Below are 16,405 nucleotides of genomic sequence, written 5' to 3'. Positions count from 1 at the left end.
CTTCAGTTTGATAAAGGAGTCTCATACTTCTGGTGAAGAAAAGGCCATTTTCATTCTGCAAAGATGCAGCACTGCACATTATCAGGCCAGGGACTCAGAGGAGTATTCATTAGCGGAAAACAGACACATTTCCATCTGGATGCTCTCTTGGTTACGTTCTCCAAGCAAAGAAAATCATTCTGTGGTACAAATTTGGTACTGACAGCACACTGACTTCCAGAAGAACTGTAGTGGTTCGGCAACCAAACACTTGATAAATACCTGTAGACTTCAGAGATTGCCCTACAATTTCTGTAGCTCCATTCCATAGATATAGATATAAATCTTAATAAAAATAATAACAATAATAACAACATTTCTGATTTTTTGACTGAAAAACAACATGAGGCAGGTACTACTGGGCAGGTATCTTAAAGTCTGGAATACTCATAACCTCGAGGAATCTGCCAGTTTCTGATGAAAATAAAATTGCTGAAACATACAAAAGAGGTGGTAGCTACACATCATGAATAAAACTCCATCGATCTAAAAGCAAATAACAGCTTTGTTATTCATGATACTACTCAGAACGGATGGCTGGCCAGGAAAAGCACACAAGCCTAAGAATTACGCCTAAACTCTTTCTCAGTGTCAGCTCTCAATTCTATACAGATCCAAAATGAAGTATTGGGAAACTCAGGTGTGTTGTGAACCTATGTACTAAAACTGCATTTAAATTTCCCTGGGAACATTACTTTGATAAATCATTAGTTAAGCATGAAAAGGAAGAAAAATATGCAGCCTACAAATCTGCACATTGTTGAAAACCATTGAAAGAAACATGAAGAAGACTGCAGCTGTATAAAAGAGGACATATGTACAATTACAGGAAAATATTATCTGGATAACAAAAAAACCTAAAAGAAATTGCTGCTTCTAACAGGTGGCAAACGGTATCTGTGTGGAAAATAAAACATACAAGTAGGCTATTAGTTTTAGTGGGTACTAATGCACTGTGTTGCATATGTAACATTTCTCACTAATATGCACTGTGTATATAATTTTAAACATACAAGTAGTACAATTCTGTCTGTTGCCTCTTTCCAGGTTGTAGCAATGGAACTGGTCTCAACATCAGTTGGCAAGTTTACAGTTGATCTTTTCAACAAGCTGAATGAGACCAACAAGGGCAAAAACATTTTCTTTTCCCCTTGGAGTATATCATCTGCTCTGGCTCTGACGTACCTGGGTGCAAAAGGCAATACAGCAACAGAGATGGCAGAGGTAGGTTGCTCTATGAAGCATACACCCCATACAATACCCAGCTCCTGTACTGGCAGCAAAATTTAGTGTTAGATAAAAAAAATTGTCACCACAGTGACAAGTAACCAAGGGAGACCATAGGATGTAACAAGTGAACAATAAACTTTATGCATTTCACAGCAGGTCCCCCAAGTCTCCACTAAGAGAAAGCATCCTGCGGGTATCACACACTGAGCACAGAGGTTCTCTGAACCCAACTTCTTCTAAATTATTCTGCACCTTCTAATTTACCCTGTGATTCTATGATTCTGTCACAGATGGGATATTCCCTTTGAGAAGCAAACAGCTGGCGCCAGTAGCTCCTAACTCATTGGCAGGAGGCTTGCAGATCCCAGCACCCTCCCTCTCTCCCCTGGCCAGGATGCATCTTTCTTTCTCGACTTATGCTTTCCAAAACAACTGCCTGACAATCTAGCAGGAATATAGGAAGGGCTTTGGTATCTCCACAACCGCTGACCCAATCCTTCCTAATGCCACATGGGCACGCTGCTGGCTCAGAGGGAGCTGTGGTGCTCAGCCCTGCCCAGCACTCCCCTCTACGTCACTGCACCCCCGTTCACATGCCTTTGTACCATTATCGTGAGGAGAACCATTTGGGTTTGCACAAACACATTGCTATTGCTGAGAGCAACAGCTGTGGAAAGGAGTTCAGCCTTGCAGCGTGCAGACAGGAGCACCGCGTCAATGCTCAGGGACGAAGACAATGCTACTCATTGTTACTCTGTGGGATTTACGTATACTACAGCTTCAGCATCCCTTTGATTAGTCACCTAAGCAGCAGATAGCACAGTGAGTTATCATACAGGGAAAAAAAAGGCAACAATTTGATCCCCATTTGGCTTTAGGTCACACCAGTTCCTTCATGACTATTTCTTACCTTTGGAAACTCTGCTTGCAGGTTCTTCATTTCACTCAAGCAGCAGGAGCTGAAGGCTCATCTTCTGTGGCCAGACCTTCTCGGGGGAGACCAAAGAGAAGAAAAATGGTATCTGTTAGAACTTAAATCCAATGCTAAAGGATCTCCAGAATCAAAAGGTCCAGATACAGCTTTAGAAGTCCATTATTTCTTGTCTGCACCACTCTTTAAAGTACAAACCCCAATATACTTCACAACAGGTTAAAGTTCAGTTCCTTTCACTCACTCAGACTCTGAGAAGCATGGAAGGACGAGTCACTGGGATAGTCTGGAAGGTTTGCCATATGGCAAATCATAATCAGAGCCCTGCAAATTGCAGTGATGGTAAACTTGGAAAAATAAAGAAAGAGGAACCCAAACCCCTCTCCCACATACATCAAATGTCATGTTTTGAAAACTTCAGACAAAAAATGCAATTGCTGAATGTACGGTTTCTCTTTCCAAGGATCCTGAGCACAAGCAAGCTGAAAATATCCATTCTGGCTTCAAAGAGCTCCTGACTGCCATCAACAAACCCAGAAGCACCTACTCACTGAGAAGTGCCAATCGCATTTACATGGAGAAAACCTTCCCATTATTGCCTGTAAGTTAAATCTCAGAGAGGAGTAAGAAAAGGTGCAAAAATATTTCTCATTTCAATTATTTGTCAATAATAGAACAGGTTTGAAGGTGACCCTGGGTTCCAGTGAAAAACTTAACTGGAATATACCAGTTGGTCTGCTCACAGTATCCAAGGATGCATTGCCCTTTGATTGTAGTGTAGGGATCCCTTTCCATGCAATATGGCTTTATTATCGGAACCTCCAATATATATAATTATAAATGAGACATTAAAATAAGCGCATTTATGGGATGAGCCCAGCCTTCCTTGCTCCAAATAAAAGTGGGAACAAAAGTGAATTTTCTGCCCTTTGGTTGTTTCTTAACTGTTAACTCACAGTCAAACAGAGAGTAACAAGCAAGATACTGCCCTAAGACACTACCAAAAAGTCCAAGAGCTAATAACTTCCCTTTGGGACTGAAAAATCCAGTATAATATAGAACTATTTTTTTTTTTCTATTTTTCAGACGTACATACAGCTCAGCAAGAACTACTACAAAGCAGAGCCACACAAGATTAACTTTAAGACAGCACCGGATCAATCCAGAAAGGACATCAACACTTGGGTTGAAAAACAAACTGAGGGTAAGCTGAGCTCAATTCCAACATCCTTCCTCTCCTATTAAGTCATCCCGCCATTTCCCTTGGGCAGGTGCCTCTGCTTCCCCATGTGCTACCACAGCAGCTAGGTCATGCCTTCCCATGCGGACAGGGAGCAGAGATGCAGTGGCAGGACGGAAAAAGGGCAGCACACTTAGACAGCTTCAAATACCTGATCCAGACCTCAGTGAGTTCCTCGGGGAGACTCCCACTGACTCCGCTGTGCTCTGCATCAGCTGGTCCTCAAGCACAACTGCTGCCCTGGCGCTGCACCCATGAACTGTGGGCAGAGCAGGCAGAGGGGAGACACAGCTCTGCCTACCAGTGTGCCCCAAGGTGCGTGGGGATGTCTACCTAGCGGTACTATCCCGCACTGGTCAGAGGTGCTGGCCACCTTTTCCCTGGCGTAACCAGCTGGTGAGGCAGTATATATGACTTTCTGCTTCTAGCTGCTTGCCATGAAGCTGTGACTTTTTTTGGGGAAGGAGTCAATCCCTGTCAGCTAGCCAGGAGAACCGGGCAGCAAACAGCTTTGGAAACTGTAAGCAAACTAACTGATTTATGTTAGGGGAGTATTTTAGGGAGTAGCGCACTGAGGCATGGAGTTTTTCACCAAGGAGAGGCACGGAGTTTTTCACCAAGGAGTTGAACTAAGATAAAAAACAATCAAAACATGTCCTCACTGTGCTACACTGGAATGAAACCTGACTCTTTCGATTCCCAAAGGCAAAATCAAGAATTTGCTGAATTCACAAGATGTGGTAAACTCCACCAAGCTGATCCTGGTAAATGCCATTTACTTCAAGGCAGAATGGGAAGTGAAATTTCAGGCAGGAGATACAAATCTGCAACCCTTCCGACTGAGCAAGGTAAGCTCCTCTGGCATCCTTCTTACCGCAAACAGCATGGTGACAACAGCTACTGCTGAAATCTTTCCATTTCGTAAGTCTTTTAGGTATCCGTGTTGCAACTAGACTCTCTGTGAAAAGCTGGTTACAGCAATGTGTGTCAGTGCTCAGCTCATTGCAACATTGAGATGTTGCTCAGGTAAATGTTAATGAGCTCCAGATAACAGCTACCATTTCCAAAAGCACTAGTGTCACTTAAGACCCTTTTGTAAAACAGTGCTGAAAGGGCTAGATTGCAAAAACAGGATTTGGAGAGTCCAGGCTTCAGGGACAGGAACCACATGCCATGTCATGGGTGAGTATGGTACCTGGGCCCCTGTGCCGTGCAGCCGAGTGAGGCGCAAACCTACCTGCTCAAATACAGCTGCAACAGGGTACCCTGGATGGGTGCATGGTTGGGCAAGACTAGAAGAAACATTAACGGCACATAACCAGAAGAGATGTCAATGAATTCACATCAAAAGACAAGGGCTTGGTGCAATTTCCACCTACTGTAGCTTCTGCCTTACTATAGAATAATAGAATCATAGAACAGTTAGAGTTGGAAGGGACCCTGAAGATCATCTAGTTCCAACCCCCTGCCATGGGCAGGGATACCTTCCACTAGACCAGGTTGCTGAAAGCCTCATCCAACCTGGCCTTGAACACTTCCAGGGATGGGGAATCCACAGGTTGCTCTGGGCAACCTGTTCCAGTGCCTCACCACCTTCAGAGTGAAGAATTTCTTCCTAATATCTTATCTAAATTTACTCTCTTTAGATTAGCATGTATACATCCGCTGCTTCCCTGAATAAAGGGACATAGATCTTAAGAGAGGTTATATACTCCTGCAAAGGTGACTGCTTACCAGGAACTCTGCTCATCATAAGCCCCTTTGCTCAGACATTAATGTTATCTTCTGTTAAGGGTTGTGACATAAAAAGCAATCAACTAGTCACTTTTTATTGCCAGAGAGAGGAGACCACAGAAAAACTGCAAAATACTCGTCCTCTTAAACTGTAGCTGTTTCTCTGCCATGGTGTTGTAAGGCAGTATTTCATACCTGCTCCATCCCCCTAATCCTTGCAGACATTTCTAACTCTTTTCCTCCCTCCTCTTTGGGCTGCTGTGTACGTTTGGGGGAGAAGATAAAAATCAGTCTGCTCAGCCCTCAACAAAATGCTCTGGGACAGACAGCAAAATAAGCAATATTGGCCAGTAAAGGAAAGCTTTGGAAAATGAATGACAAACCACTGAAATAAAAGCTGCTTACAAAATTTTCCTCTCCCTCCACTGCACTGAGTCATCGCCACCCTTCCTTTCAAGTAATGATTTCTTACTTATAAGTAAATACTTTACAGAACAAGACCAAGCCTGTGAAGATGATGTACATGAGAAATACATTTCCAGTTCTCATCATGGAAAAATTGAATTTCAAAATTATTGAGCTGCCGTATGTGAAACATGAACTCAGTATGTTCATCCTCCTTCCTGATGACATCAAAGACAGCACTACAGGTCTCGAACAGGTAAAAAAGCATGCTACATCCATTTTGTATGACCACACAGTCATTTAAAAAACAAAAAAGGACAGGCTGGGGACCATATCTCTTCCTCTGAGGACATGCTGTTTCATCTCCTCCACTAGCTGAATTTATTTCCTTTAATACCTATCCAATCTCAAGAAAGTCCATCCACAGTGAGTGCCCTTAGTTTGTTACAAACTGAAGACAGTCAACGCTGTGCATAATCTGACGCTCAGGTCTCCAATAGCCCCATGACTGACCCCCAAACCTATATGATCTGTAAGGGTTAAATCTCCCTTCACTGCACATTTAGGGGGGACAGTACTGCACAGGTAGTCACAGCCTCCTCCTGAGATAACAGACACCTCTTCTCCATGGCCTGGAAGTTTATTCACCATCTTGTTCTCATTCTGTTTGCACCCCACACACACTTGTTTGCTGTCTGAAAACCTGGGATTATTGGTGAGACTGCATTTGCTACAATAATGACATCTGCCACTGGAGTTATTACAACTGTAAGATTGCTAAATTCTTGGTATCTATCATGTCAAGAATACCATTCACTGCTCTTCTCAGTTTGATCTGAGCTGAACCCTGCTGACATAGTGCGCAGGACTCAGAGCGGCAGTGAAAGATTTTGCTGGAAGCAGCTTGTTTTAAAATTGCCAAGGAAATACGTGCAATATTACTGAATTGAAAGAGAGGAAAGAACCACCTCAGGGGATGGCAGCTGCAGGTTTTGAGTGCCCTGTCTTTCTTTCGCAATGAATTTGGCAGGCGTGGTGCTCAAAACCTTGCAGCATCAAGTCTCAAATGTTTGTTGCGCCTCTGATCATCAGTAAAACCAATGCATATGTCATGCTTTCAGCTAAATGTTCAATTCACCATTTAAAAACTGTTTAAATCATTAAATTGCCATAAAATTGATTAATTCATAGTTAATTGCTTTTTCCTTGCAAACATCAAATTCCTTCTCTTTCTTAAATGATAGCTGGAAAGAGAACTGACGTATGAGAAGCTGTCTGAATGGACTGATTCCAAGAAGATGACCGAAACTCTAGTGGATCTGTACCTACCTAAGTTCACAATGCAAGACAGATACAACCTCAGTGATAAACTGAGCAGCATGGGAATGCACAGTGCCTTCAGCAGCAATGCTGATTTCAGCGGAATGGCTGAGAAGGGTGATGTGCTGATCTCCAAAGTTCTTCACAAGTCTTTTGTTGCAGTTGATGAGAAAGGCACTGAGGCAGCTGCTGCTACTGTAACTATATCACTTACAAGCGCATTTGTCGGCCATGCTCTGAACTTTAAGGTCGACCACCCTTTCCACTTCTTCATCAGACACAACAAATCCAAGAGCATCCTCTTTTTTGGCAGATTCTGCTCTCCCCCAGAATGAGTTATTACTTGCTCCAAGAGAGCACCCAAGGTTCACTGTTCAATGGAAAATGTAAACTTTAGTTTTAAAAGCTCAGTCTTAAGCCATGTAGCCATACGTGCTGAAAGTGTATGTCCCTTTTCTTCCCACCCCCCCGAGTAAGGCAGCACCGAGACACCACCCTGTGCCTCAGAGACCATCCCTCTACTGCTCCTTCCCGTTATTCTAATGAGACAGACCTCCGCAGAAAATAGAGTGCAGAATTTTGCTTGCCTGCATCAAACCTGCTCTTCTGGCTTTGTTGTTCGAGAGTAAGCTGGAGCCATAAAAGCTCTCTGCACACAGGCCATCACCTAGCTCCATGCCAAGTGCTGACTTCAAGGGAAACGCAGTTCATCCTCTTGAATCTCCCAGAGAGGAAAAAATCCCTGAAAGAAAAAAAAAAGAACTTGTAGAAATCTATTATGCTCTCTTTTCTTTACTAGGAGACTGCACTTGCATTACAATGCAGTTCCCTTACGTTCATGTCAAATGACCCATGGAAATTAAAAAAGTTAATACAAGCCAAGAATAATCTCAAAATGCCCCTCACCTTCTCTGTCTCACCGTGTGTGTACAGACACATTGCCTTCATTCCCTCCTCCCCTTGCAGTTTCATGAAAAAATGAGGCAGCGAGGGAAAATGGTCCAGCCCTTAACATTTAATCTCTGACTTCTAACCACTTTGCATTTTTTCCTCATTTTTCTAAACATTGTAGGTTAAGGTTTGGTGCTCCAACCAGCAAACATGCTAAGAAAACTATGAGCAACGTGCTTCTTGCTACCTCCTATTGATATGCAATCTAAAACCTCCAGAATTCAAATCTCCTTCTTCTTTTTAATTTAACCTATTTATACCTGTTTCCTGGCTACTATCTGCGCAGTTTCCTTACTCCCTGTATCACTGATCAATGTATGATTCACGTAATGATTTCTGATGAATTATGTAATTTATGAGTGCATCTCAGCAAAGATAGTTATGGTATTGACAGAAACACCAGTAAGATTTTGACTGATGCTTTATTTCATATTTTACTATAATCTGCATTTCATCCAATAAATGAACTTGGAGTTGCATTTGTGCTATCCGGGACACTGACTTGCCTGTTAGAGCATCACATGAGGCGCATGGCTCGAGCACATTTCCATTCTTACCACTCCAAATGAACCACTCCATCATCACCACTGACAAAGCTAACGCACTTAGTGTCTTATTCCCACTATTTTTCAAACAGCCCCGAAAATACTGTTATTCAGCATGTTATCCTAGGCATTTACTAAAGATACCAAATCAAATTAAACACTGTGATGAGTGAGCTTTTGCCCACTGAGTCAAGGCATTTGTGGGAAAATAACAGCAGATTGATGAGGAGGATTGTAAAAAAGCTCAATTGACTTGCAGCTATGGTGTCGAAAAACACATATATCATACTAACTGTTGCTTAGCTTTGTATGTTGGACAAGCAGAACATCTGTGTTTAGATAACATAGGCCTCCAATAGACTTAGAGGCACCCTATCGAACACGCTTGAGATTCTTGCGCTGCTGTGGGAAAGACCAAAGCACAGTGGTAAGATACACCTGCACAAATCCCTGATATACAGGCGAGAACAGCAGGTTCGGTGATCCTCTAGCACAGACCGAGCTCCGTGGGGCCTGCGTCCCCGCTTGTGTGACTCTGCCCAGGTGCTGCTTCAGGGATCCCCTGGTTGGCGAGGTAATGAAAATAAATTTACTCTTTGTACTTCATCTGTGGTTTTGTGGTTGTTCCTGCATCCTGCCTATGCTGGCTCACACATTTGAACTTTTCTTTTGAAGCATTCGGTTTCCCACTTTTGACCTCCACTCATTGCACTATTAGCCCCTCTGGGACCTACTCAGGAGGCTTGTTTTCCTGTCACAACATCCTAGAAATCAAAAAGTCTGACTAGAGCCTACAGCCCAGAAAAGCAGCCTCCAAACATCCCTTTTGCTCTGTACAATAGCAAAACAGCAATGCTGCACTGGCAACATCAGTTCCCTCGGTCAGCTCGGGAGGGCAGCAGTTGTGCTTTCCTGTGGCCGTGAGGAAGAGTACAAAGCTTTGTAGCCGTTGTGGTGCCCAATAACCACATGCCAGGGAGCATTATCTAAGCCAACAAGATTTGAATGCAGGAGGGAGGTATTGTAAAAACATTTACTCTCAGAAAAATTCCACCTGTAATTACAACTCACTCCACCCCCACAAAAGGTATTCTATTTAGAAATACATCTCCACCCAAGAAAGTACACCTGCATCTTCTTCCCTGTACAAAGTGCAGCTTCTAAAGTCAGTGCCCTCCCTTGCCTGTAACCCTCAGCTCAGGGTTCAGCTGTCTGTCATCCAGGACCTACCTTGGTGCAGCCCAGTTGTGTGCTACTGACTCAGATTTATTAAGAAGTTTATTGTTTAGGTGTGGAAAAGCACACAACTGAAGGCCACACAAAATAAGAAAAGTAAAAATGCAAAGAGAGAAGTTATTGTCGGGATGGAATAGTCAGCATAGCAAGGCTTCAGGAGGAGAAACGCTTGCACAAGGAGGTATAAAATCTCAATTTTTTTTTAAAAAAAGAAGAATTGGAAGGCAACAACTAGCAACATCGAGGCTGAGCCTCTTCTAGGGAGCAACAAAGACCAGCTCTCCTCCACCTGAGTGACACCTGTCCAGCAAAGACTCATCAGGGTGGTAAGCATGTTAATTCTTAGCCTTGTAGTATGTTAATCCTATCTCTCTGCTGTGTGTATTCCCAATTACTGGGAACTCCTAAATTGTGTTTACCCAGTTTGAAGAGTCACTTCATGTAAGAGCAAAAGTTGCCCAAAGAAGTGGGAAGAGTGCCATGCCAAACCAAATGAAAGGTCTTCCCATGCTAATTTTTATGCCTCCCCTCCCTTGTACCACACTGCAGGGCTCTGCAAAGCAATACCTCTGAGGCTCTCCAAGGAACTACAGCACAGTGTCCGCCAGCTGGTGAGAGGTGCAAAGGGTCAAACAGGCTGGTTTTGGTACCAGGCTGCTCCCAGTTTCAGCTTTGCTTGGGACATGATGCCAAAGAGCACAAAGACATACTTGGGATGCAGGTGAAAAGGGTGAAAGAGAAGGAAAGGAACCCAACCAGAGGGAAACACTCTTTAAAGCACATCTACTACAAGAAACACTGGAAGCTGCTTCATTTGTTTCTCCCTGTACTATTATCACTGTAACTCGTGTCTGGCTTTCAAGTCAACCTAACGCTTACAGAATCACAGAATCATTCAAGCTAGATGTGACCACTTGAGATCATCTGGTCCAACCCCCTGTGCAAGCAGGGTCACCTAATGCAGGTTGCACAGGACCATGTCCAGATGGATTTTGAAAATCTGTCTCTACCAATGGAGACTACACGATCTCTCCAGGCAACCTGTACCACTGTTTGACCATCCTTATAGTAAAAAAGTTTTCTTGTGTTCGGATTGAATTTCGTGTTTTTAGTCTATGCTCATTGCCTCTTGTCCTCTTACTGGGCACTACTGAGAAGAGTCTGGTTCCTTCTTTGTTACAGGGCACCTCCCTCTCCTTGCCTTCCCAGCCTGTCCTTCCTGAAAAGCCTGTATCCCTCCACTGCAGTACTCCAGTTGTGTGACCTATCCCACCATATCTACATGATCCCAATGAGGTAATAGCCCTGTAACCACACACAAACATCTAACTGCTTCACTTTGTTGCCCACTCGGCCTGCATTAGTGTAGTGGCATTTCAGGGAGGGACACAGGGGTGCTGATTCCCCTGTACAGGGTTGAGAGGTTTTCCCTTAAGGCTCTTCTGCAGACCCTTCATTCTTTGCATGCCTGTGCTTGAAGTGATTCCACTTTAGCTGTTTTGTTGATTGCCATGTCCCTCCTGTTCCGATCACCCCAGGCCTTTTGCGTGTCTACCACATTCAAAATTTCCCTTTTTGTTGAGGAATCACTCACTCCCCCATCTGTTTCTAGTTTAAAGCTCTACTAACATGTTGGCCAACCTGTTGACAAAGATACTTTTCCCTGTTCAGTTAGGTGGATGTCTTCCCTTCCAAGCAGCCGGTGACCCTCAGAGAGGTCCCATGGGCATAGAAACTGAATCCTTGCTGCTGACAACAGCAGTGCAATGAATTGTTAACCCACACGATCTGTCAAGTTCTCCTCAGGCTCATCCACCTCACCAGCAGGACTGAGGAGAGCACCACTTGGGCCCCCATGCCCTTGACCACTTCCCCCAGAGCCCAGTAGTCACGCTTCGTACTTCCTAGGTCACCCCTGGCAGTATCATTTGTGCCTACATGGAAGAGCAGCAAGAGGAGGGACAGATGAGCCACAGTAGCCTCTCTACAACATCCTGAAGGCATGTCCCCTAGCAAGCAGCAAATCTATGCAGATGACAAATCAGGTCAGCAGATATGGGCCCTGTCCCCTGCAGTTACTTTCACTTCTCACATTTTTAATGGCCTTTGAGATCTGGAAAGTGCACCTGCCAGTGCTGTAAGTTAAGAAAAATTGCAAGTGTTTTAGTTTCCTTAGTTTCAGAATTATTTCCCCCTGCTAGTTTGGGATGCCACACTTGGATATAGCAAGGGAGGCAGTCCTGGGAATGGGAATTTCCAGTGCAGTGTGCTGGTCATGCTTGCTGTTGTTCCAGGAAGCCTGGGAGCTCCTGGAGGTGACAGGCTGGCCGGCAACAGGCTTGGATGGGGAAAGGGAAGAGAAGGCAGATCTGGAGCAAGCCAGCTCCTGTGCCATGAACAGGTCATGGTGTTCCAATGCTCCTCTCAGCAATGGCTCCCTCAAGCACTGTCCCTTCTCTCCTGTCTGACACAAAGGGTGGTTTGATGCTTTTGAAAGACAGTTAGTTCCATTTTATTCTTCCATACTGGGGAAAATGCTATTTAATCATCTTTCCAAAATACTCAAAGGTAGCCAAGCAATAGGTGCTACATGACTGCTTTTCCCAACTAACTGCTTTCAAGAAATCCTGGGTTTGTTCTGTATCATAAAAATTTCAGGTCCATGAACTCCTCCTTGAAAGGTCCTAGGACTTTGAAAACTAAAGAAAAAAGTATCTACGAGAAAGCGCTGAGGTAAGTCTCAATACAAACACATTGTGAGCGTGGACTGCTTGTCACTTAGTGATTCTATGCCTGTCAAAACACATTAGATAAACACACTTTCAGTTTATCCTACAATGAACGATGGGGCTTTTGTCTCCCAGTGCAAATCTCAGCATCATAAAATAATCCCTGGCACCTCTGTGGTAGCTGACCTCATGACAACCAGAAATGGCAGACACAGCACACAATAATAAAAACTGGTGTGCTGGTATATTGCTAGTATTCAAGACAAGGACACAGAAAAAACCCCAGCCTGCTTTAGAACTGAAATGAAAATGCATCCGTAGTGTTTAAGGTTTTCTTCTGCCATCAGTAACAGGCACAAGAAAATCTCTTTTAAAATGTTATTTATAGTCCTATTCTTTAGTTCTATTGCAAGAGATGTGACACTTGCTCTAATTTTCTTCCTGGAGGACATAGCTGAATGGGATTTCCTGTAGAATAAAAATCCATAATTGGATTTTTATTAGATGTAACTGAAAGAGAACTGATCTTCAAGAAATGCCCAAATTGGTCCACTCAGAGTGGACCATTTACAAAGTACAGGTATGGGAGTACAACAATCAAACAGGCAGAAAGATACAAACTTACATCTATGCTGAGCAAGATGGGGATGAAAATGGCTTCAAAAAAAAAGCCAAAATGACTTCACCAGTATGCCAGAGGAAAATGACTGGTTTTATCAAATGACTTTTTATGACCGTTTTTCAGAGGTCAAGTCGCTTGAGGTCAACAGGTCGGGCATTGTGATGCTGTGAAACCTTGTTTCTACCATTCCAGTTGCAACAATTCACTATTTCCTCTCACTGTTTCCATCCGGCATAGCAAAACCAAGAACACCTCTTCTTTGGCCAATTTGCTGCCCTTTGAAACTCCACTCTCTCTTACTAAACAGGATCTTGCAGCAGCTGGAATATACCACAAAGAGTGTCTACACCCTTTGGGTACCCTTTCTTAATTTTCCTGTATTTTTGGCAAATCTTTGTAGCTTGTAGTACCACTAACTGCTTTTTTTTCTTCTCCTATTCATTTAGCTAAAACATAGACAAGAGCAGTTTCAGATACATAGCAGAAACATTTAAGCACATAACTAAACATAATAGCATCTAAAACATTTCTGAAGCAAGAAAATAAGACAGATATTCCAGGCACAAAACCTGCATACACTTAAAACCAAAATGCACTGTCCTGGTTTGAGCGACACAGGATTAATTTATCTTTCAGAAATTTTACTTTTCAGAAGGGTCTCTTCTAATGCTAGGGAAAACTGCATTTTTAGAAGACTCTAGCATCTGAATTTGTGAAAATATTTACCTTATAGCCAGATAGGGTGTGTGGGTTTCAAGTTCTCAGTGTTTTTGAGCTCGCCAGGTCCAGGGATGAGGAGGAGCGAGACCCGGGCACTTAAACCAAGCTGGCCAACAGGGTTATTTCATACCACGAACGTCACATTCGATACAAATTAGAAAGTTTGCTGCGAAGTACTCTCTCTCCCTTGATGGCTGCCATCCTGAGAACTTCTTGCCCCAGTGCAGGACCCCTGAGCCCTTCCCTTCCTCCCGAAGCCGTAGCGCTCGCAGGGTCCCACATTTGCTGTCCACTGCTGGGAGTGCAGAGTTTCCTACTGATAGAATTGGCCGAGTATAATCCTCATATATTTTATCGGGATCAATATTGGTTCTTTTGTATTATTAATGTTAATTATTTAGTCTTATTCTATTAAATCTGTTTATATTTCAGCCCTTGCGTTTTCTTGATTTTTCCCGATTCCCTTTCTCAGGTGGAGGAGTCATCGGGTGATCTAAATGACAATAAATTGTTGTAGGTTCTTCAAACCATAACATGCATGAAAAAAGGGAGGCACATATATCACTCTTAAAACCTTGTATGACATATGTGCCAGTCAGATTTGAAGTGAATATAAGCTCAAAAATGTAATTCCAGTACAAAATACGGACTTGTAGTCTTTATACTGATCCTTTTACTATATAAGTTAACTGCATGCTGGTAATTGGTTTACTCTGCTTGTGTCACACTAGTGGGCAGAGGCCACTAGCTAACCATAAATGTAGGAGAAAAGACATAATGATTGCAAAGGAAATTTATCAAGGCAGTTTAAGTCACACCGATAAAAGCAGAGGAAAACAGTAGAACTGTTAATTACACTGGTTTAAGGTAAAACATTTGTGTACATGTAACTGTTTCGTATTAAACCTTTCCTGATCTCCAATTTTACACATTCTGTTGTTTGGCTCTCTACTCCAATACAACAAATTTTCGGTAAAAGAAATCATAACAAGCAGAGGTTCCAAGCACTTTGGCAGCTTTCGATAGATGGTCCAAACTCTCTCAATTCATCACAGAGGAATAATTAGCTCGTACAGTGTATGGCCTGTAGGTATCTAAAGCACCTTCACCTCCTCTGCTTGGAGCAGCAGTTTCAAAGCACCATCCAGCAGTTCAAATGAGTCCAGTGTTCACTCTTACTTTATCACTTATTTTAGGTGACTGTGTAAATACCTTCTAAGCTTCCTTTGTGATCTGCTTTCCGAAACAAAAAAGCAAAAGTATAAAATATCAAAAAGTAAGGACCTTATGTGACCTGAAGGCCACAAGTATTCAAATCCTTCCCCTCTCAATTTGACCACAGGATGAATGAGACTAACAGACTATTTCAATATTCCCTTTTAGCCATATCTTTGAGATTTGTTTCTATTCATTGCCCCACTTCATAGAGTAAAAAGAAAAGGAAGCTGTAAAATTATTTCAACACAGGGTGCTTCAATTCTTTTCTGAAATTCCTACTTTTTTGCAGGCCAAACACCAAGGTTGTGGAGGACACATGTGGGAGAAAGGTACACTGGCCTTCATGTTCCAGGACACACACCCATAACAGTGGCCTTGAATTGAGGAGGTCTCTCTCTCTCTCTAAGTTCTGAAAGCAGTTGATAGGAGAAGTAGGAATAAATGAGGGAACATGCACATTAATACAAGAAGAGGATGTAGAGAAGAAAAGGGAGGTGCAAACATTTCTACATTTCCAAAAGTATTCATTGCCTCACAGACCACCACAGATCCTGACTGAAGACAGATCTGAAGACTCTTCTCTCCCTCAGGATTTCAGGTAGTGTAAATATTTTTATCAAAATATCTAGCTTTACTTTGGAAGTCTTGAAAATTCATGTTAAATTCTTTGGAACTGAGCGGTTAAATTATAGTATAAACATCATGCAGGGGAAGGGAGTGCTCATTTTTTAGTACAAATTGCAGTCCTTGGAAAAACCCAGTGCCAAGGCACAGTGGTGAGACTGCAAGCTCAGGTTGGGCAAAACCTACACAGCCTGGCAGGGCAGCAAGTTTCCTCACCTGTAGGAAGGGTGCCTTTATCACCAGGCTACCAGTTGATTTAGGATCAGAGGACTGAGAACAGGCTGCAGGAGAGAATACACTCCTCCTGATCCTGGAATTGAACACACCAAACAGCATGGCTCTGTGGTAGTGTTTTGGATGCTCAGCATGGGGTGTATTGATTCAAGCCTCTGCTTTATTAATATCAAATACCTACTGGATCAGGCATCCATATTTTTCCTTTCCCAGATAACTGAAGTGGCTAGTAGACCAGTGAACCTCACAGGAACACACACGTTCTTTCTCTCAAGCCTGAGAAATGCTTGATTGCTCCATGCAGATGCAGTCCACATACTCTCTGGGAACAGGAGATGGAGACGTCAGTTTGAAATTCCTCAGGCAAAAATGTTCAGCTCAGCCCTGTTCCCTAGATGTGCTCTGGGAGTATCAGCATCTCCAGACACAGCAGTAAGAGAAATCTGATTTGAATATCCTAAAAATGGTTATGTATGAGCTAGGCTGCAGGGCATTCACTTCTGAAGCACTCCTGAGAATGCTTCCAAGCAGTTGTGGAGCCCTGGGAAGCTTTAGAGTTAAAACTCGAGTCTCTTGGCACCTCTAACACTGCATGGCAGCTGGCTTTGAAGGCTGCAGTTTTTGATT

General features: G+C 43.1%; 1 protein-coding gene across 1 annotated transcript; it reads left to right on the top strand.

Annotated features, from left to right (window-relative positions):
- The first annotated feature begins 380 nt into the window (after window positions 1-380).
- Window positions 381-7,234, top strand: LOC104286658 (heterochromatin-associated protein MENT-like). Its single transcript, XM_009885273.1, has 8 exons — window positions 381-405; window positions 1,087-1,263; window positions 2,201-2,287; window positions 2,664-2,801; window positions 3,287-3,404; window positions 4,146-4,288; window positions 5,668-5,835; window positions 6,824-7,234. Exons 2-8 carry the CDS (start codon window positions 1,096-1,098, stop codon window positions 7,232-7,234), a joined length of 1,233 nt encoding a protein of 410 aa, XP_009883575.1. The 5' UTR covers window positions 381-405; window positions 1,087-1,095.
- Window positions 7,235-16,405: the final 9,171 nt, after the last annotated feature.

Source organism: Charadrius vociferus, unplaced genomic scaffold, assembly GCF_000708025.1.
Source record: "Charadrius vociferus isolate BGI_N301 unplaced genomic scaffold, ASM70802v2 scaffold565, whole genome shotgun sequence".
In the NCBI taxonomy this organism is placed as follows: Eukaryota; Metazoa; Chordata; class Aves; order Charadriiformes; family Charadriidae; genus Charadrius; species Charadrius vociferus.
This window is presented reverse-complemented; position numbering and strand designations above follow the sequence as displayed.